The 23,719-nt window shown below is 35.5% G+C and overlaps 1 protein-coding gene across 1 annotated transcript in view; it reads right to left on the reverse strand.

Annotated features, from left to right (window-relative positions):
• Positions 1-3,560: 3,560 nt before the first annotated feature.
• Positions 3,561-23,719, reverse strand: part of SNTG2 (syntrophin gamma 2) — a 232,030-nt gene continuing 211,871 nt past the window's right edge. Inside the window, exons 15-17 of the mRNA XM_042890808.1 lie at positions 18,591-18,683; positions 13,104-13,214; positions 3,561-3,830 (exon numbers count right to left, since the gene is read on the reverse strand). Coding sequence (XP_042746742.1) covers positions 3,699-3,830; positions 13,104-13,214; positions 18,591-18,683 — 336 coding nt within the window. The 3' untranslated portion in view covers positions 3,561-3,698. The remainder of the gene's footprint in view (positions 3,831-13,103; positions 13,215-18,590; positions 18,684-23,719) is intronic.

Below are 23,719 nucleotides of genomic sequence, written 5' to 3' on the forward strand. Positions count from 1 at the left end.
AATTTCTCTGTGAAATGCAGAGTGATAGTTACTTTCAGCTTGCATGCTTGAGTAAAAAGACTTTTAAGATTGCACAGTCAGGCCATCTGTTTATCCTTCTCCTGCCTCAAGTTTTGCAATGCTTTGATCCACTTCCCATGCATTGGAAAGATGGACAGAAATCACCACAGACGTCTCTTCATCTCTCAAAAATGTGTGGAGGAAAGAGACTACTTCCTTCCTAATGCCCATCCTCTTTGCCCTCAGAAACTTACTGGAGGACCTGGACAGACTACACTGAACCAAAACTCAACTACAGTAGATCGAATTGACCTAGCAGAGAAAATACATACTTTTCTATCTGTTGCCACAGGCACTGGCAGCTTGTGGAGGCAACTCAGAGCTCGCACTCAGTCTCCTTTCATGGAAAGGTAGAAATGGCTCTTCCCCTGATGAAGGCTTCTAAGGCAGAGCTCTGCATGCAGGAACATTTCTGTACTCTTTCAAGGAAACAGATGCCAACTCCTTGGCACTGCAACACTATGTGCTGAGAAGCTTTAACAGGTGTGCAAACATCACTGTCTTAGATCAACTTGTTCAAAAAAAGCAGAAAAAATATATTGCAACGACACTCCCTTCACTATGATATTCAGGGAAGTGGGGAGGTGCTACAAAATATGGACAGTAGAAGCATTTATGGTAATCTCCTTAGAAAGAAATTCAGCCATTTCTAAATAGTACTTATACAACAAAGATTGGCCTACACATTTTGCTGAAGAGGCATTCCTTTTTAGAAGTTGTATCAGAATTAATGTAGTTCAGATAGAAAACAGATTTATGTTGTAGATTTAGAATTGCAATGTCTACTAGAGTTTATCCTCTCTCTATCCCCCACAGATAATCATATAATAATTGTAATAAGTTTCAGGACTACTGGCACAAGAGTAGCAATTACTCTGAAACACTTACTGACTTTTAAGATCTTAGAGAAAAAAGAATTAAGTTGGATTTCCAGAATTTGAGTAATGGCTGGTTCAGCACAGCCACCATATTGTAATTCCATGCTTAATTTTAGCAGCATCTAAATTTAAAACTAAAATTGTCAGGGCTCACTTTCTACCCCCAAGGCCATCTGGCATGGTCTACACACATCATATCTACCAAACTCTCTGATGTTTTAAACTGGGTAGCAAAACAAAACCACTCATTGGGAACAGACCTGAGCTCACTCAATTCATAACTGTGCACAGGAATTTTTCTGCAGATTTTAATTAACTTTGATCAAAGAATGCCAGGAACTGGATTAATAAATCAATAGCATTGTTCAAGCCCAGTGCCCTAGTCTATGCTGTAGTGACTGTTAGTTTATATGGCAGCGATATACCTCTCTCTGATTTAAATTCATGGCACTAGGCATTCACTCAGTATCATATCTGCAAGTGGAAATATATTTGGAAAGATAAGCTGTGCTTTTCATTACACTTATAACAGATTCAAGCTGGACATTAGGAAGTATTACTTTTCAGAAAGGGTGGTCAGGCACTGGAATGGACTGCCCAGGGAGGTGGTGGAGTCACCGAGACTGGGGGTGTTCAAGGAAAGACTGGATGTTGTGCTGAGAGACATGGTTTAGTGGGAGCTATTGGTAATAGGTGAATGGTTGGACTGGATGGTCTTTTAGGTCTTTTCCAACCCTGGTGATTCTATGATTCTATGATAACATTGTCTAGTTGCCTGATCATAGTCTTAATCCAGTGGTAAGTAGTACATTTTTCCACTCAAGTTACACTAGTGCCGAGCTAGTGCTGAACTTCGTACATAAGAGAGTAAAAGCAAAACAGAGGAAAATTTCCATCGTGCTTCAATCTATCGTCACTTCGTAATCTATAATTTTTTCACACTAATAATTGAGAATTGACTATGAGAAAGCCTTTCAGTTTCTAATGCTACCATTTGTCAATGTTAAAATCTCAGTAAACATAAAAAGCTGAAATTTAAAAGCAAAACTGAAAATTAAATTAAAATTTTTTAATATAATAAAAATTTATTTACAATTAATAAAAATATTGCTCAGCTTTTCTAAAAAAATTTTTTCAAGGGAGTTGGCTGTCCTATTACCCCTCCTTGCAAACATCAGGTCTGTAAACAACAATGGAATTGCAAACAGCATCCCTAACATTTAAAATAATCTCTCTCAAGATACCACTTTGCAGTAGGCAATCTTTATGGTAGGATCAAATCACCAACTATAAGCACTTTAACTGTGCCTATGCTTTAGATAGGCAGATAAGCATTCTTTAGAATTAAGTGCCCAAGGCTCCACTGCTGTCTTTCAAGACAGTTACCTGCCTTAAGACAGAGGTGGAACCTTTCTAATTAAATTCAGACATGGAAGTTAGGTAAAAAGACTCCTCACCTAAGAGCTTTTAAAAGCACCTACCTACTTTCCTTAGCATACATTGATTTTAGGCTTTTATTCTAGGACACTTTTTAGACAAAATTTAGAACGTTTGATTACATTGATCTATATGCATTTTGTACATTGCCTGATTTTTAATTTTTTTTTCTTACATTTCTCAAAAAAAATCATAATATTGCATGATGTTGCCTCAAAACTACAGTTGAAAACAACTGAGATTTTTATCACAGAAGCCTGGAATACTTGTTATTACTTACCCCTAAGATTAAAAATGTCTTCCTTCAACAGTTTTTTAGTAACAGGAAGCATTATCTGTGCAAATAAGAAAGTGAATTCAGAAGAAATTTAAAGAACAAGTAAAAAAATAGACCCATATCCTCTTTTCACTTGTGTTTAAGCATATATGTAAGACAGGGCTAGAAGTGTGGGGAAAAAAAAAAAAGGAGGTGGATGGGCCAGAAAATTCTTTATGTTCACCCCATTGAGAGCATCCTCTGTCAAACAACGAAGTTACAGAGCATCGCATTGGAGGTTACTGTTAACGGAATATATGAATGATATGAATGATTCATGGAAGCTTTATTAACAGATAAGAAAATCCTATGGCAAGTTTTCTACAACTCAGTGCCTACAGTTAGGCTCCTCAGCTTAGAACAAAGATCTTCAGTTGATCTGGCTAGGTATTTAAATACATATGTAGCAATACCTTCTGCATACACTCAGGCTACGTAATAAGGCCAGAATCAAGTACGGGCTTCAATCTTTTCCTCAGACTGAGACAGATTACTTTGTGTTATGCCAGATCTAACTCTCTGGCCTCAAAAATACTGGAACAAGGAACTGTAAATTTTCAAACCCATCAAAGCAAGATGAAAGTCCATTTCCTATTGTAGTTTTCTACAATAATCAGTTCTTTTCAGTGAGGACTGTAGAAATTGTGCACAGCAATTTTCAAAATACACTTAAAAATCCTAATTTTTGGACACCCATTTTCAAATGTTAGTTTGTGTTTTTATCTAATATATGGGTAGATATGCATGACCATAAGAACAGAAATCAAAATGACACCACAAATGTTACTGAATGAATATCTGCTCAGAATATTAGATTAGTGCTGCAGACAACAAACTGATTCAGTTTAATATTTGTTAACTCATAGATTCAAAATGTTAAACAAAGTGTGAAAACTGTTAGCATTACAGATAACACAACCATAGACTTAGAAAATCACAAAGTTGCAATATTGTGCATGAAATAACTACTTTCTTTAAGAAAATAATTTATTTGCCATAGTCACATATCAGTTACTGTACATATATTTTCTCGCAATACTCTGGCTGTCTATGAATACTGGATCCACAGATGCCACTTTTGCAGCTATAAAGGAGTGAATACAATGTAAAACTGCTGTCAGATCCTGAAATTCAAGTTCCTGAAAGAGAAAGCAAGAGAAAAAAAAAAAAGAAGAAATTCAAATAAGAAATAATAAAATTAGTAAACATTTGATATAAACACATAAATGACTCATTAGTCAACAACAATGAACTTAGATAGAAAATTTGAATATTTATAAGGAACTGTAAATTTAAATGTGCTAAGAATTAAAGATGTCTATACATAGCTCATTCACAGGCATTGCTGTATGTCAGTTTAGATTTCATCCTTTGTTGCTTTACTGTTTACAATTCCCTCAGTTTAGACAATCAAAATATTCAACTCACAAGAATGTTCAGACATCACTGCATGTTTTAAAATATTTGAATTTAAAGATGCAGTTTCAGGTCCCATTCAGGGGAGGGTGAGGAGGACACAGAGTTTGGCAGCCTCAAAGGACAGTCAAAGAAGCAAGCTGTGAGGCCAGAGGCAAATGGAAGCAAAGATAAAGTCACAGCACAGTTTGCACATATAAATATGGGTGTTTGAAATTCACATGCCCTAATTCAGCAAGAAAGGCAGAATTACTCCTAATTAGTTCTCAAATTTCTTTGACTGTATTATTAAGTATTTCATAAATGACATTTCTGTTTCCCAGTCTACCCAGAGAAAAGTGAAGTGATATTCTGACACAATGACAAAAAACACAGAATAAAAAGCATATTCAATTTACACAATAGTAATATTTACAGACTCTGCAACCACACATTTTGTATGGTTTTCGGTTTGAGGAGAAGGTTTCAACAGGACATTCATTGAACGTATTGGTTATACAACAGCATATCAGGAAATATCCTGTTTATTTTAAAATGAAAATTTAACCACTTCTGCTTTTCATATCACAGTACTTTATGGTATTTTCTAAACAAAAATTGCCTCAGAATATTTGGTCTTTATTCCTGTTCAGGAAAAGCTAATTTTCACACGCTTTTCTGTTGAAATCTGTATTTACTAGGTAGGAATGGTATTACTTCTAATGAATGCTTAATTGTAATCAGAAATTCTATTTTCCATTTTATCCAGATGCATAGTGTTCACTGAAAGATTTTTGGCGTTAGAGATTTATTTTTCCATCACAGATTTTATTTTTCCCATATCTCTTACTATCCCACTTCCAATAAATATTTTATATCTCTCTGCTATGTGATAGTAATCATACTGTTTTCTGTGGCAGTAAGTATTACCAGAATGAGAGGTCACTGCATACATCTCAGGCACATAATGACTAACCTAGGTGCTGATACACAATAAGTAATACTGCGATTTCATTACTGAAAAGCAACCTGTAAGCATTAGGTGAGATTCATGAGCCATAACAACGTTCATGGAAAATCTGTGAATTAGTTCAGCCATATTTCTTTGCTTCGCTTCTGCTTGGTAAGTTCCTGTACAATGCTTTGTTTTGAAAAAAAAAAAGTTGTATCAGGCTCAGTAGAAATAAAATCAATATGGATTCGTTAAGTAGACACAACCAATAGGTGAGATACCAGTCACAGTATTTCCATCCAATTTCCCTCTGAAACTAATTCTCACAAGAATTTTTACAGTATAAATACTTCGCCAACAGTCTGAATGAAATGCACTCATTGGAGATTTTGAATTATTTTAATACATATATATTTGATTAAAATGATCAAACCCAGAGGTTCATTGTTGATTTTTCTATATTGATGAGGCTGCAAATAGGGCAATGCAAATTTTACATACTTACTGTACGTCACATACTGCAGAATAAAACTAAGTCAATATTTGGCTTTCCAATGCTTCATTATGAAAATAGTTAGGAATTCTAGTGGGATTGTGATTGGAGACGTGGAAAATAAAAAGGCAGAAGAAGGACAAGGTGGTATCAGACTTTCAGTGTTGGAGAATAACAGAATCACAGAATTGCTCAGGTTGGAAAAGACCTTAAAGATCATGAAGTCCAACCACAACCTGACCATACTACCTGAACTCAACCACCCTCTGCTAAATCATGTCCCTGAGCACCACATCCAAACGATTTTTGAACACATCCAGAGATGATGACTCAACCACCTCGCTGAGGAGCCTATTCCACTGCTTAACAACCCTTTCTGTAAAGAAGTTTTTCCTGACATCCAACCTAAACATCCCCTGACGCAACTTAAGGCCATTTCCCCTCATTCTGTCACCTGTCACCAGTGATGATCCACGGAAGCAAAACAATCACAGCCTCCCTCTGCAATAAATATTAATGTCTATGCATTGAGGGCTTCAGTTCGTGATGAAGAGGAGACTATGAGGATTTTTTCCAACACTTGTGCATGATTTCTTTAAAACCTCAGGCATATACAGCTTATTGTCTCAGGTATTTTATTTTCCAATAAGCAAATTTATTATTCTCAGACAAATTTAACTTCTGTTACCATCTACTTTCTCCAGCATAAGATGACAATAAGCAATATTAATGTACAAAAAGTGTAATGGGATCATATTCAACATGCTCCCAGGATATGCTCTTTCTAGCATGTTAAGAAGTTTTACAAGTACCTTTGTTTTCCACTAAACATCCAAGGAAGCTCTCAAAAAGTCCTCACACATTGTAACTTTCAGACAGAGGAAGCTTTGGCAGCAAACTATCTTCCTCATAGTGATTATAGCGAGCACACAGAACAAGAGAACAGTGCTTTCAGACCCTAAGTCCTGCAAAGAATATGTAAGCAGTGATATTTATATGCATAAAACACGTCTTGGGTAATTCATCATCTGATAAATAATTTGATACTTTTTACTACAGTGCTGAGCTTTCTGAATATGTCATTCCATGCATGTGAAGTGGAATACAAACTGCTATAGCACTTCATGCTACTTCCAGTCTCTAGACAGCCAGCACAAGTTTACCAAAATGTTGTATTCTGAAACATGTTGCAACCATCATATATCTCACTGCAAAAAAGTTTGTAAACTCCTGTTCCTTTAAATGCTTCACTTCATAATATGTGTGAGCCAATATAAGTGATGGACAGAATGTGCTATATTTTATTATCATTCGTATCTAGTTAAATAAGGAGGAAAAAAAATAACATTAAGGGATGTTACTCTCAACCTTCTGCTTTTGCGTACTTCCAAGTCAACAGCTTAAGAAATAATTACCCTAAAAGAAGAAAAATCTCTTGAGAAATTATATCAAACCAGGCATTTAGGTAACCAGTAATTGGCATTCAGTTGCTGAAGTATTCATTTGGGCCTCGTATTCAAAATTAGATCTTGTTGTGGAAGAAAAATGAAGTGTAAATTTTCATTAAAATCCTTTGAAGAACTTAAGCACATGTAATCTTCATTTTGATTTTTGGGGGAGTAAAGAAGTGTTTTTTTCCATTTTGATTGATATATATGAACATAAGTAAATAAGTATTTTATTGACAGTAGGTATATTATCTATTGTAAAATCAAAATAAAATTAATATAAACACTTTCATTAAGAAGTAGTTGCACTATTTAACTCTCATTGTTTAGGGTTTATAAAACTAAAACAATGTACATAAGTCCCAAAAAGATTTACATGACAAAGGTTTTAAAGATTTAAATATAGGTTTAAATCTCCTGAATTGCAATCTTTAAAAGCAACAAATTATAAAATATGGAAGTACTCACTTTAATCTTAGGTTTGCTTCAAAATAAAATGAAATTATTCAACAATTTAACCTCAGGTTCTGACTACTCATTCTAACATTTGACACTTTGACCAACTGCAGCCAAGGGTGCTCAGAGACTAGAGTCCTTCATAAAGCATTTCATTCCCATATTGCAGGTATATTCATTTCCAAGATGCACATATTCATCAAGATAAGTGATCAGAGATACCTAATACATATTGTAGGCAAGAACTTCAGGGCGTTCCAGCAATACTATTTTGTTAGAGTTTTTGGATAAGAAAAGAGCAAATACAGAGATGTCTCATCACTAGGAGTTCACCCTTTTCAATGCTCCTACTGCAGAGTTCTCACTGTTTCTATGAGTTTAGAATACATCCTACAAGAATCACAGAATCACAGAATTGTAGGGGTTGGAAGGGACCTCCAGAGATCATCAAGTCCAACCCCCCTGCCAAAGCAGGTTCCAGGTCGCACAGGTAGGTGAACATCTGCAGAGAAGGAGACTCCACCACCTCCCTGGGCAGCCTGTTCCAGTGCTCCGTCACCTCACTGTAAAGAAGTTCTTGCGCACATTTGTGCAGAACTTCCTATGCTGCAGTTTCCAGCCGTTTCCCCTTGTCCTGTCTCCACTCACCACTGAAAACAGTCTGGCCTCACCACTCTGCCCCCCACACCTTAGATACTTATAGACCTGGATCAGGTCCCCTCTCAGTCTTCTTTTCTCAAGGCTGAACAGACCCAGTTCACTCAGCCTTTCCTCATAGGAGAGATGCTCCAGGCCCTTCACCATCTTTGTGGCCCTCCGCTGGACTCTTTCCAAGCTGGAGCTTTCCCTCCTGTGTACTTCAGAGATGTCTAATCTGCTGTGATTCATCTTTTCGATACTAATGATATGCTCTTATTTCTATATTACATAATTTATACATAGTTGAAATATACACATTACTGACAAAACTGTTTTGACTGGAGACAACACTTAGAATAGGAAATACCAACTTATTTCTATGAAAGAACACCAATTAAAATTCTTTCAAATAAATGAATTGATACATTATTTTTTATTTATTTTTATTTTTTTAAATAATATATTTCTGCTCATACTCAGCCAGGCAGACAACTAACTAAACATTTCATGTGCCCTGTATAACCTAACTCTACTGTTCTGCTTGCTTGATTCCTCTGTGATTACTGTTCTTACCTTAATCAAGATTGCCCGTTTCTAAGTATTTAGAAAAAATTTTACACATCTAATATTTCAATAACCAAGACTATTTTAGTTAATTATACACATCCTAATAAGTAAAATACAACAAAGACACTAAAAGGAGGGCAGCAAGAAAGAAAATGAAAGATTGCATTAAACCTGTGTGAAGACAAGTCTGCAAAACTGCAAGATACTGAGAATATTAAATATGTGCACAGTGTACTGATCTGGATTGCTAAGTGTGCAGAGACAGATTAAAAAAAATATGGTTTTGTTTTGCCCATCCACTTGTAACAAATGGATGTATTATATATCATAAAGACCTTAACAGGGCTGTTGCATTGCTACCACACATACACTTAGTTTTATTGATTATTTCTGAGAGCTACTGAATCACTATTTGAGCAAGACATGAGCCTGTATAACGTAAGAGGCAGATAATGTAGGTACTGACTGTTTTTGTACCCCGTGTATTTCTTGACTTCTTAAAGGACATTCGTGTGTATCCATGTTTATTAATGGTTGACAAGAGTGCAACTACTGTATTCTTCAGCATATAACTTCATTCCTTCTGACTGAAATACTTATCACACTTTTTGGGAAAAACAAACAGAACAACAAAACAACACTGATAACGGTATCTAGGTTTTAGCTCTAGTTGTGTGGAAGTGAAAACAGAACAGGTAATTCTAACTTCAGTTCTAAATTTCAGCAAGTATACCAGGGCTTGACTATCATATCATGGTTGAAAAGAACAAATGTACTAATACATCCCAGCTTGTTAAGACTGCTATAAAAACACACAGAATCACACAGTATGGCCAGGGTTGGAAGGGACCTGAAGGATCATGAATCTCCAGCCCCCTTGCCACATGCAGGGCCACCAACCTCCACATTTAATACTAGACCAGGCTGCCCAGGGCCCCATCCAAGCTGGCTTTGAACACCTCCAGGGATGGGGCATCCACAACCTCTCTGGGCAGCCTGTTCCAGCACCTCACCATTCTCCCTGTAAAGAACTTCCCCCTGACATCCAACCTCAATCTTCCCTCCCTCACCTTAAAACCATTTCCCCTTGTCCTGCTGTTATTTACACTTTCAAAGAGTTGATTCTCCTCCTGTTTGTAAGCTCCCTTTAGGTACTGAAAGTTGCAATTAGGTCACTTCACAGCCCTCTTTTCTCCAGGCTGAACAAGCCCAGCTCCCTCAGCCTGTCTTCATAGGCAAGGTGCTCCAGCCCCCTGATCATCTTCGTGCCTCTCCTCTGGACCCTCTCTAACAGCTCTCTGTCATTCTTGTACTGGGGGCTCCAGACCTGGATGCAGTACTCCAGATGGGGTCTCACAAGAGCAGAGTAGAGGGGGACAATCATCTCCCTGTCCCTGCTGGCCACCCCTCTTCTGATGGAGCCCAGGATATCATTTGCTATCTGAGCTGCAAAAGCACACTGCTGGCTCATGTTAAGCTTTTCATCCATCAGGACCCCCAGGTCCTTCTCTGCAGGGTTGCTCTCAAGGACTGTTCCTTCCAGTCTGTATAAATGCCTGTGATTCCTCTGGCCCAAGTACAAAACTTTGCACTTTGCCATGCAAACCTCATTAGGTTCACCCAGGTCCACCTTTCCAGCCTGTCGATGTCCCTCTGAATGGCATCCCTTCCTTCTACCGTGTCAACTGCACCACGCAGCTTGGTGTTGTCAGCAAACTTGCTGAGGGCGCACTCGATTCCATCACTGATGTCATTGATAAAGATGTAAAACAGCACCGGATCCAAGACAGACCCCTGGGGGACACCGCTCGTTACCAGCCTCCACCTGGACATAGAGCCATTAATCACCACCCTCTGTCTGCGGCCTTTCAACCAATTTCTTATCCATTGAGTGGTCCACCCATCAAATCCACATCCCTCCAATTTGGAGATAAGGATGTGGTGGGGGACCATGTCAAAGGCCTTGCTCAAGTCCAGGTAAATGACATCGGTCACCTTTCCCTTGTCCACCAATGCCATCACTCCATCATAGAAGGCCACCAGATTGGTCAAGCATGACCTTCCCCTGGTAAACACAAAGGAGTGTGAAGGCTTGTTCAGCTGTAAGGTTTTATTTGGTCTCCTTTTTGCAAATGTCATTTACACAAACAAAAGATAAGATAAAATGGTGCTCTTACCAAGAACTAGATCCATTATGCCAAAATGAAATGCCAGATGAATTACAACTCTGTGTATTGTCCTTAAGTCTTTTAACAGTGTTCTACAGGGATAAGAATGAATCAAATTGATTTTCTCTGCCAGTTTCAGTGATTCCAAATGCCACTGTCTACCATCAAATCTGGAACACTTTCAAATGTTCCACTGGCAGACAAAAAACATCTGAAAAGTTTTATGGAGATGTTTGTCTAAATGCAGCCAATTAAAGTCACCCCTTCCAGCACATGCAAACTAAATTCCAGCAGCAGACTGCCCAACACTGTCACCCAGTCAGTCTTAACTCATGTCCATCATCATCTTGCAAATGTTTTTCAAGCTCTCAAGATATTCAGTAGTAAATTGCCAGATTTCAGCAACAAAAGACCCATGTTAATAAAATACAGAAGTGTGTGAGTGCTAGATCATGGCTGTTTGATATTAGAGATCAATGTTGCTGTAAATAGAGAGCTCTGTTTGCACTATTAAATTTCCTTTATCTCTCAGCAGTACTAATATGGAATAAATTTTCTCTCAGGTGAAAATAGTAAATCTAAAGAAAGAAACACATTTGCTGATCTGTCCTCAATCACTCTTCTGCAACTCTCCTGTTTAAACAGCGTAGCATTTGCAGCAAAACTGTACTGCAGTCTAATTGCAAAAGTTAGTAAGTGTGAAGGAAGTGAAGAAAGAGTACTGTATGTAGTCAGACAAATATGCACAGTTCTTAAGTTACATGCATAACAGTTGGAATGGATAAGAGACAAGCAACATACAGTAGAATGTTCTATATGTCTGTATCAAGCTTTATTTCACATGTAGTGGAAATGAAACTTTATTATTTGGTGACTTAAATTCCAAGTTACTTAAATTCTATCCAACAGATGGTCACGTATATAGTGATGATAGCAGTTCCTTTATGTCTCCAAGGAGAACCATCAGAAATGAAGTGGAAATGACCTGCTACTATAGTCATATTATTATAGTGTTGTATCTTTTATGATGTTATCGTATTTGCTACTGCAGTGTCAACAGATAACTGAGGTTCAGTTTGCTGGTGAAAAACTGAATAATTTATAAATATAGATGTACAAAGAAATACATGATATTTGTTGCTGCATTACGATGAACAAGGAAGTTTAGAGATTATCTCCTTATAGTTTTTTTTTTTTTTTTTTTTTTTTTTTTTTTTTTTTACATTTTGAAGAATAATTAAAGGTATTATCTATGCTACCTTTGTAATACAGTCACTGTAGCAAATTTTCACTTTATAAGTCACTTTAACCTGTGTAACTCTGCGTAAAAGTGTGAATTTTCAAATACATTTATATGTGCTTTTTGTTTTCATTGAGCTTTGTCTACCAAATCTCAGTTGGAAGCTGAACTCACTCTTAGCTTCACTTCTTTGTTATATCACATCAAAGTTATCCTCATTCCTTTCAGAATTGCATGACAGAATAATTCTCAATTCATTTATTTATGTTTTTTTAAATTATTCACCACTGTCTTTATTCATCAGCAATCACTGCCTTGGTAATTCATTTCTCCAACTTTCATCCTACCCCTTCGGTTATGTGTACAACTGTAAGAAGCCCAGGTTCACAGAGAGAATCTGAGGCCAGATTGAGGCATTACAGTTGTATCTCCAGAAGATGATTCAAAGTACAATCCTGAATTAGAAACTGATGAACTTCAGTTGGGAATCTGAATTCTAAGCTTCACAACCAGATCTGATAATCTCTAGAAGATAAAATACATCAGTATCTCATCCTCAGTAGTGAAAGCATGTTGCCACAGCTTAATGCCAGATCTTGCAAAGCACTGAGAACTCTTGAGTCGCAGTACTGAATGCGCTAGAATAAGTTTCAAGAATTACTTGTCCTCTTGTGAGATTATTTCTTTTTTATTAAGCTAATAAATATTACACAGCACTTTATTTTATCTGTAAATCTTAAGCTTGTATTTGCTTGAAGTTGTAAGTCTGCAATTTGTATTTAGTAGTTAAATAGATATATTTTTTTGCTTCATCCTCTTTAAAATGTTTTTATATATTATATTATTATGTCATCAAAACACAGCTCAGTAACAGATTTGTACAAATAGTGTAATAAATAAAATACCTCAATTCTTTTCATTGTGGTGTTTCCACAGAGCAGGATAAAAATATATAAACTATGATTTGCAGTTCACTAAATGCAAGCACAGCAGTAAATGGAATTGATTGTTCCATTTCATTTTTCACTAAGCTGAGAAAGATTATGTCACTTACCTTTGTTTCTATTTGTTTGGTGTCTGGATTCTGAAAAAGCAGCTTTACTTTTGTTTTCCCATCATCTGAAGAGCCTTTCAGCTGAGAGAATTTAAACCTCCACAGAACGTTCTGAAGAGAAAGAAATTTGAGTAAGGACTTGTTACACAGTTACCTACAACTACAGATAAATGATTAATGGTTATGTATTAAGATAAAGCATTGGGTCAGTAAATACAAGCTGGCCGCAGAGCAAACAAAATTTACAGCTTTGCATCATGTCTGAGAATAAAAGACATGATATCTATACACACTAATTAAAAAAAAAAGGGAAATTCTCTGAAATTTGAATGATTCCATTGCCTACGTGATATAATTTCAAAATCCATGACAAAAGATTTATTTCTAGAAGTATTCATTAGGATATTTGTATCAGTTTCATTATAAACACAATTTCACACCATATCTTGATCTGTCATCTTTCACCTGGCTCATCTGCACAATGTTAGATAAGTGTCTTACACAGACATTGGGATGCTCAATATATCTTCGTCAAAAAGTATTTTTGAAGTGGTTTGAAATCCAAAGATAAATATGCTAAATATGCTATAAATATGCTATATTTATATATTAAAAAAAAAATCTTGGTCTTGCAAATTATAAAAGATATGTTCTAAATTACAGTTGTTTCTAAAACATACAGGAACTCTAGAATTCTTGCAAGTTTTTGCAGCATTTACTATTGCTGGCAAATTACAGATTGACAGGAATTTTTAATTGTTATGGGGATATTTTTCAAAAGCAAATGCTAGGAAACCATGCTTTTGAAACCAATATCATTTTCTGCATTTGAATATTTTCTATTGATATCTACAAACGTATAATTACAAAAAATAGTTAACAGATTGCATACAAACCTTCCACTGACGTTTTCTTAATACCTGTAATGTTAGTGAAAATTTTATTTACATGGCAAAACGTGATTCAGTCTCTGGACACTGCTGATGAAACTCAATTTAAATGCTTTGAAGGCCATTTCAAAATCACATAGTCAGAAAAAATTGGCTTTTAGTATACCTTACTGTAAAACACTTTCTTCATGTGGGCCAGTGATATCTTCACTTGCAAGTTTTCTCACTTTTTATCTGTGAATTTTTCCAATATTCTCTAGATAGCATTGGATTTGGAGTGGTTTAGCTGCTTTGTGAGTCAGATGTCATTACAGAAAAATCATTTCTTTCTATATGACTTTAAACAGATATTTTCACTACCTGAGAGCAGAGACATTCTGGTGAGTTTAGAATTACTCCATACATAGTGTAGTCCTGCCACATAATTAGTAAATTCAAGGGCACTATTACCTTACTCATTAGTACTTCGTTACTTTTTCATAACATTGCCAATTATTATAATAGAAACCTTAATATCAATGGTGATAATAAAAAATTTATATTTAACTTGACATATCCTCACTGTGATTAATCTTGGTGCTACCACAATGGTAAATAATAAAAAACACCAGACTGAGAGATGATTAGGATAAGAAAGAGAAAATCAAGATTTTTTATGTCTCATTAGACAACAGTTTTGCTTTTGTAGTGGATATGGGCAACTTGAATCAAGAACAACTCGTAAACATGATAATCGCTACCTAAAATGACGACAGCTGCCTCATGGATTCCAATGATTTGCTTCATGATCTTTAGAATCATGCTGTTTGTTTGAGAGAAAATGCCCTATAAATAAAATAATTATTTGTACACTTGTTTATACAAAAAAACAAGGCATGAAAAATTGTTATGAAATCTCTTGACTTCATCCTCTGGTTCCCTGCAGACAGGAACATCACTGCCCCTTACTACAGCACTGTGAAGTTGTTTATGTTTTACATTAATAAACAAATTTCACTGCCTGAATGGCATTCAAATCTTAAACAGGTGTATATCTAAATAGTAAAGATGAATGCTCACTATATACTATAACTTCTAAAGGGAGGACAAAACAAGAACAATTTAGCAATAACAGGCATTGCTGCAGTCCATAGTTGACATAGAGGGGAAAAAGAAATGGCTTTGGAAGGCAGAAGAATATGTATACTTTGGGATCTCTTTATCTTGGATAGCTGCAGGTACAGTGGAAGGGCTGAATCAAGTAAGCTAACTGATAGAAAAAAACTCTGTGATCAGATACAAAGCAGCTGCACTGCAAGGGTGTCTCTGTGATGTGCCCCAAATCTGAATGTGTTAGTCCCATGACAGCCTCAGAACAGAACATATATGAAATGAAGTAATTATTTCAAATATGTTTGGCAATCCCCCAAAAACGTTCTAATGAAGAGTTTTCTAAAAGATGCATAAACTCCTAAGGAAAAGTTCTTGCCCTTTTTATTTTGTCATTTGTAATGCAGAAGGCTCTCTTTCAATCTCTTTATAAACTGCAATAAAGAACATTTTTAATAAGTAAGTGAGCTGATTGCCCAAAATGTGTGATCCAGGCTTAGAGCTGTAGGTCAGCCCAGGAGACTGCCCTGCATTTTAATAAGCCAGTATGAGCACCTGCTGTGCTGTAAGAGGATGGTTTTTTTTTTTTTCATCAAAAGTTCACCTTAATTTGAAATTCATTGTCTAGAAAAAAAAATATATATCTTTTTTTTTTCAGCAAAATTGCTGTGTCCCTAATGAAATCTTAATCACTTTGGTAGCTCAAACTTATTCAGTGTTGGAAAGAAATAATCTAAAAAACCTAAGATTGTAGGGCAACACCATCAACTTCAGCTGACATTAATGGGCAGTAAGAAGTAAGTGTAGAAGCTGCTCATTATTGCCTCACACATGCTTGGAGACACAAAGAACATATCCATCTCTCACAGAGAAAAACAGTAAATGCATATGAGCTCTCCAGAATTTTTCCAGTTTAACAATAGAATTAATATGTCTAACATTATTCTTTATTCCTCTTTTAGGTAAGCAGCAAGTCTATGAGGCTCAATGACACACATCCAAGGGTCCCGAAGGAAATGGCTGATGTAGATATGGGAAAGTACAGGCTGGTGAGCCTCATGTCTGTTCCTGGGAAGATCATGAAGAAGATCCTTGTGGAAGCTATGTTGAGGCACATGAGGGATGAGGAGGTGATTGTGACAAGCATTGCTTCACTAAGGGAAGATCATGCCTGACAAATCTGGTGGCCTACTATGATGGAGTGATGGCATCAGAAAATAGAAGAAGATCATCTACCTGGACTTCTGCAAGTCTTTTAATGTGGTCCCACATCACATTCTTATCTCTAAATTGGAGATACATGGATTTGAAAGGTAGACTATTCAGTACATAAGGAGTTGGTTGAATGGTCACAGGCAGAGGGTTGCCAGAGAGACACTGGACCCCAGTGACTGGTCCGGAAAGGTCCAGAGGGAACTGGACAAGCCTGAGAAGTAGGCTCACCTGAACCACATAAGGTTCCACAAGGCTAAGTTGCACTTGGATCAAGACAATCTCAGATATGTCTACAGACTGGGAGAAGAATGCATTGAAAGCAGCCCGGCAGGGAAGGTCTTGGGGATCCTGGTGAATGGAGAGCTTAACGTAAGAAAGTAGTGTGCACTTGTAGTCTGGAAGGCTAACAGTATCCTGGGCTGCATCAAAAGAGGGGAGGCCAGCAGAGAGAGGGAAGGGATTATTCTCATTTGCTCTGCCCCATCTGGAGTACCGTGTATAGGCTTGGGGCCCCCAGTACAAGAAGGAAGCAGAGCAATTATAATGTGTCCAAAGGAGGGTCATGAAGAATTTCTGAGGGCTGGAGCACTGGTGAAGAAAGGTTGAGGGAGCTGGGCTTGTTTTGCTTGGAGAGGAGAAGGCTCCAGGGAGACCTTCCAGTTCTTGAAGGGAGCTTACAAGCAGGAGGGGACTGGTTTTTCACATGGTCTGAAAGTGATAGGATAGGGTGAATGTCTTTAAATTAAAAGAGGGGAGATATAAGTTAGAAATTAGGAGGCATTTTTTTGCTCATAGGTGGTGAAGCACTGGAACAGTTTGCCGAGAAGCTATGGATGCTATGTCCCCAGAGGTGTTCAAGGCCATGTTGGATGGGGCCCTGGGCAGCCCTGGGTGGCAACCCTGCCCACAGCAGGGAGGGAACTAGGTGGTCTTTAAAGTCCCTTCCAACCAAGCCATTTTATGATACTACAAAAGCAAAGTTTGACTGAAGCCTCCACACCATCAACTATAATGATGGTAGGCATGCTGGGTTAAGGCCCTACTCTTTCTATAGGTAATACTTTGGTTCTACTAGTAGAATTTCTACATACTATGAGATTTTAATTATGAATAATTTTCTGGTTTTGTGGAAATGAATTTCAACAGAGAAGTTTACAGTTCTCAAGGAGGAGTACACTAAATCAATCTTCAGATGTAAAATAAACATTATATACAGTCTAAATTAATTAGACTTTTACTGTCTATACTTAATTTGTGGCTATGCGGAAATTGTGCTATGCAGAGTACAATTTCAGAACGTATTATCACCAAAGGCATGGAAAAGTATGCAAATATATTTTCTGAATCTTCATGTTATTTATAGGATAGCACATGCAGCACAAGTTGTCTGAATTTCCAAATAACAATTACACTGGTTATTATTTCTCTGCACTGAAATTTCAATAAATTTGTGTAATTGAGCCAAAAATACAAAAAATGCCAACATACAAAAACTAGATCCTGCATCAGTGTTTCAAAATGCATTGTATTTTCTTTTAAATCAAAATGACTAAATGAATTTCTTTAATATATATTGTAAAATCATTTCAGTTAGTAGTTGCAGACCATATTTTGGAGTACAGATCTCATACTAAACAGCTGTACTAAGGTAGAAACTTCTTTAAATTCAAACTCATTTTCACCAGGAAACAAATCTATAAATTCACAAAAAAATGATGACAGATTTTATTTAAAACAGTAGAATTATAGATATGGTTTGGAAGTTGTCATGTACCATAAACCATTCCCTATAGTCCTTTAAAAGCCACTCCGTTTTGCAAGAAAATTGAATTTAATCACATAGATTGACTTTGGAATGCATTTGCGCTTTTGTGTGCTGTTCTGATATAGCCTAAATTTCTTATGATAGAAGAATAATTCATTCTATTTTATATCTGTAGCTTCAAAACAAATACAATGTGAACAAATAGGTGAAAGTTCAGTATTTTTCATGACCGATAATCTTTTCAAAATCTGGACGTTTCTCTGTTACTAAGAAACCAAGCACTCTACTGCACATAATCTTTTCCTATTATTGCTTGAAAAGGAAATTACTTTTTTATATATATTTATCCAATATCTACTTTACATGCTATGGCACAAATAGATTACCCTCTTTGAGTCCCAGACTGACTCAGTGGAGAACAGTATGTTTGAGAAAGAAATACTCCACATCAGTATAAAAGATAGGGTTACTGATAACTTAAAGAACACTGAAATAAAGCTGAGTTATGTTTTCTTTTCTTTTTCTTACCTTTGTTTTACTGTCAAAACAGGTAAATCCCAGAGCAAAGTCAACTGTGAAACACAGAGTATCCCCTTGCCAACTGCACATATACGTTTTAGACTGGAAAAGAGATGAATTTTGAGAGAACAACCATCAACTTCACATATCACATGATAATACTTTATGTGATTTTTTTTGTGTGTGTGAGAAGACAATTAGCTAACAATACTCATACTACTTTACAGTATTTTATATTAAAGTTGCCAAAAACCTCTGACCACATTCATAGCAGGTCTGTGAGCTAGAGAGGAACTGGAGGTCTTTGTACTGAATCACTCTTCTCAAAATAAAGACTATACTCTTGGGAACCATCATTATAAAATGCTACATAGAAAAAAGTCAGTACTGACTATTTCAAAACTTTTTGAGAACTGCTTAGACCTCACGTATGACTTCTCACATCATTTCCAGCAACGTGCAGGTAAAAGTGCCTCAATGTTTAGTGATTGCAATCTAATTGTAACAGTTATCCGACTTCCTTATTTCTCTGTCTGATAGAAAATTTGAAGACAAGCTTTCACCTTGCAACGTTTCTTCACGTGTAGACTTGAATGACTGAAAAATGCCAGCTGATTCTCTTAGCATGCATTTTAAGATACCTGGCATCTTTGCTGGATTTTGTAAGCATAAGAGAATGTGTCATTTAGAAAAGCATGATGAGCGTTAAAGTAAATAGTAAAGACCTACTCAGTAAAAAGTCAGCATGAATAGATCAGCTTCTTCCCATCTGACCTTACCATTCATTTTAGATATTACACACACATATATATATACACTCTTGAACTTTATGAAATCTGATTTTTTTTTTTATTTTGGTTTTCCAAGGGAACATTATTTTTCTCCTGTTGATAGTTATCAAATCACGTGTTTGCCTCACCCTTGAACATTTGTTTGCATGAATTTTTGTATCTGTATTATTTCTTCAATGCAAAAAAATGGTATTAATACAAGAATGGTCTGAAGGAGACTGAAAACATTAATACAAGTGTTTAAGGTGAAAGTTGTGCAATAGAGTTGTTCTTCAAAAATTTTGTGTATAATCTCTGATGGTTCCCTCCTTCTACTACTTAAAGAAATATTTACAGATTACAGATTTAAATTTTATGTAGGGTTTTGAAGGGGCTGGGAATTAAACTCACATAGTAGTACAGATTAGTATTATAATCATTTGAACGGTGACAAATATACATTATTTCCAAGTAAATTACTTTGCTTATTGGTGTTCAAAGCTCATATTATTTGGCACTAAAAAGATTTCAGTAATCAATAATCAATTATAACAGTATTTAAATATTCCCACATATTATTCAAGAACCATAAGGCAGTATCAAGCACCAGTCTCAGCTTATTCTCCATTATTTTCCAACTAAAGAGGTAAAAAAAAAATGGTTTTTGACTCAGCAAAGCAGTTTTGAAAATATATTAAATTAGATTTCCCTAATGAGTAAGCATTCTAATTGCTCAGCCACATATGGCGGTTATTAAAACAAACTATTCATGCATAATTAGCCCGGAGATTTTACAAATATTCAATATTTGCAAATATTGAAACAGTTTTAAAAATGATTGGCAGACAAATACTAAAGACAAACAGTCTGTGCTGCATTTTCACTGTGATAACCATTACAAGTAAATGTATCAGGGTTTATATTTACCAAAAAAAAAAAAAAAAGAAAAATACTAATAGTTTGTTATTTACAACGGAAGTTGCTTGCATTTGGCCATACAGGGAAGAGATTGCAGTTATTAAATTTAAAAGCTTGCCTCTGGCATACACTCAGTGACTTTGAACAGGTTCTCAGAGAGCACTGTTACAAGGATCCTCAACCCTGCTCATTCACACTGACACAGAACACTATGCCTTCTCATTCCAGCCTTTGCAATTAACTTGCCATACATTTGCAATTATTTGATTACCCTTCGTTATTGTTTACATAGAAGTTTAACAACAGAAATCTGGGTTTAGCTGTCTTCCACTGTAATTCTCTAGAAAAAAAACAAAAAGAAAAAAAAGGTAGTACTACATATTAGCATACTAGTCAGTGCTTTGCAGGTGTATTCAACAAGAGAACTCATAGTTGAAGCAACAGAGAGGAAGAACATAGGTTATTTTAAACAATCTTCCTTATCAAATGGAAATGAGAATTTTTCTGGGCTTAGGTCCAAAACTGGTTTATCACAGAGCACTTGAATATTATCAATAGAGATAGATGAGAGGTATCACTTAATGGTACACATTAAAATATTTTTCTATTCATGCACTTATATTCAAATAGCCACATTAATTTTAACAACTGCATTTACACAGCTTGTGTTTAAAAAGATTCAAAACATTAGCAAACGTGGCATAGAGATGTTCTTTAGCTAGCACTGCTTGAGTAGCTGTAAAAGTTTTCCAGTTATAATCTTGGTGTCTCTGAATATAGTTTGTAGGACGTAGACTGTGAGTTTAATACTGATTTGATTCTTTAGTATGAAGAATTATACCATTAAAAGGAAGGTGTCCTGTTTGAATTGTGTCAGATCAGAAAATGGTAGTATATATTCCAGATCAATCCAAGCAAAAGTGAGTTCTAGAATGATCATTCATAATTTGTAACAAAAAACAATTAAAGTGCTCTTTGTATTTTTTTTTCAGATATCAGCATCACAATGCATATATGTTTATTTCACAAAATGATCATTAATTTCACAATATGACTGCAAACAGAACAGCATTTATGACTCACATAATTTGTTAGATCTCTTGTGTCTATTCAGAAGCAGAATGAAGGTATATTTTTGGCACTGATATCTGTCCTTCCAGGTCTTGAGAGACTTTAACAGTTGCTATTTGGGTGCACTCACTATCTTTCCCATAGATGTAGAGATTTCCAAGAACTCAGCTTTGATCCATCCTACTTTATTAGCCAGGATCCTGGAGCCTGCCCTCTTGATGGTAGGTTCAATTGTAGGTTCAAAATGCAGAAGTGATGGATGTCCCAGCTCTTTCTTTGGGCAGTTTTGTGTTAGATTGTGTGAAAGCATCATATGCAAGTATCATATCCATATGAAGACAGTATGCACATTTTATATCTATACGTTCCTTATAATTAATTTTATAATTAATTTTTAGTTAAAATACGCACTGTGCTTCTTTGTAGAAATAATATATCATCCATAAACCAGGAAAATCTTAACAAAACATTTTCTTTACTTAGAGTAAAAAAAAATATTTACATTCAAATTAGCAACATAATTTTATTAATCTATTTTTTTTACATTACTAGCATCTTTTTTTTTCAGAGACAAGTCATCCCGATTATATGTAAAATAAACATTACAATTAATGAGAATTCACCTTTATCTGGACAGTAAGAGCAATATACATTCCAGATAGTATAAAACAGCCATCATCATGTGCTTCTGATCTTTTTTTATTATAATAATTAACTACCAGTCAATGTATATAGAACCCAGTAACAATAATTCATGCTTTTTGCACTGGTTATTTAGCAATGACTCCCAACTCTGATAGAGTTAATGGAAAAGCTCTTCAAGATTGTCTGTCAATGTTGATAAAATTATAGTGATCAGCCTTATATAGATCAAAATGAAATTAAAAAACAAAACAACAAAAAAACAAAAAACACCTAGAAATACTCTACGCAGTTTTTCCTACTAAAACAGTTGACTTGTTAACAAAGCACATTATTTCATAAAGACTTAAGGAAGTGTGTTGTATGCAGATGAGGACATTGGAATTTTTATTGGCCTATTTTATTGTTCATATTTTATTAGAGATCAACATAATAATTGAATTTAATTGTAAGGAGTTTTCCCAAGAAATCAATTACTAGTCAATGTATTAATCATATTAGTAAAAGACTCTTTTGTTGCCTCTTTTTACTGGTCGAATTTTAATAGCACCCAAATACCGAATAATTTTTTCTCTGTTTAGAAGACACAATATAAATTTATTTCATACTTTCTTTAGCCTTTCTATCAGTGTGGATATGTGGAAAGAGCATAAAATTTGCAATTGTTGTACTGAGAAATAGATCTCAGCCCACATACAGTAAGTACCAGGAGACTTACAAGCCCCTTAATTCTGAAGACAGCCTGCAAAATTGTGAACAGTGTTTTTGTACAGAATCATCTGTGCTGAACAGAAGTGCTTTTAAAAATCTTTAAAATTCCAAAAAGCTGAGTTTACAATGTATATTACTTGGCTTTCCAGAGTATAAAAACCTCCAATAGTTATTGTAGAGAAAAAATATATTATGTATTATCAAAATTAAAAGAAAAAGATATTTATAATGTATATGAATACATTCATGATCTGAATCTGTAAGACATATCAGAAAATGAACTTAATATGAAATAAAACATCAAAAGCGTGAAAGTTTTCAGAAATTTCATCCAGAACAGATTTTCAAACCTCCGACGTCTTCTTGGTCCACATACCTTTGCAAAGGGATCAATGAAATCATTTCTGTGTGTATGAATGAATGAAATCTTAGCTTAAAAATACATCAAGTTCACTCATCTGGGCATAAGGGATTGATGATGTCACAATTAAAAATTTACAGAACTGCAATAACTATGGATAAATACAATTAAAACCATTTCACTGAAATAGAATAAATCTAAAGTATTCTTGTACGTGCCTACAAGATCTGCAGTTAAAATTACAGGAGCAACTGCATCTAATGCCCTGAAATTACTACTTAAGCTTTTTTTTTCTTTTTATGGTTTATTGGATATTAGTATAAAAGAGTAGTTTTGAGAAGACAAAGTTACACTTGTGTCTTATTTTTAAGAACAGATACGTACATATTCAGCATATATGTTTCTGTTCAAGAAACTGGTACTAAAAGCAAGATTTTTCTAAGAATTCAGACAATGTCTCTTTTCAATTTCAATTTAAACTTCTACTGATTTTGGCAGAAGTAGTGCTAGCTCAGTTGCTAGTGCCTTAGAAAATTTCACTTAATGCATTCACATTTTAAATGGTGTCTTTCTCAGGACACTGTGATGCTTGGAACTTCTACGTCTAGGTCAGCCATTACAATAGGGACCACACTTAGTAAAATCACTGTCATACAATAGGTGGC

Source organism: Lagopus leucura, unplaced genomic scaffold, assembly GCF_019238085.1.
Source record: "Lagopus leucura isolate 7727_CA_CO unplaced genomic scaffold, USGS_WTPT01 Super-Scaffold_73, whole genome shotgun sequence".
In the NCBI taxonomy this organism is placed as follows: Eukaryota; Metazoa; Chordata; class Aves; order Galliformes; family Phasianidae; genus Lagopus; species Lagopus leucura.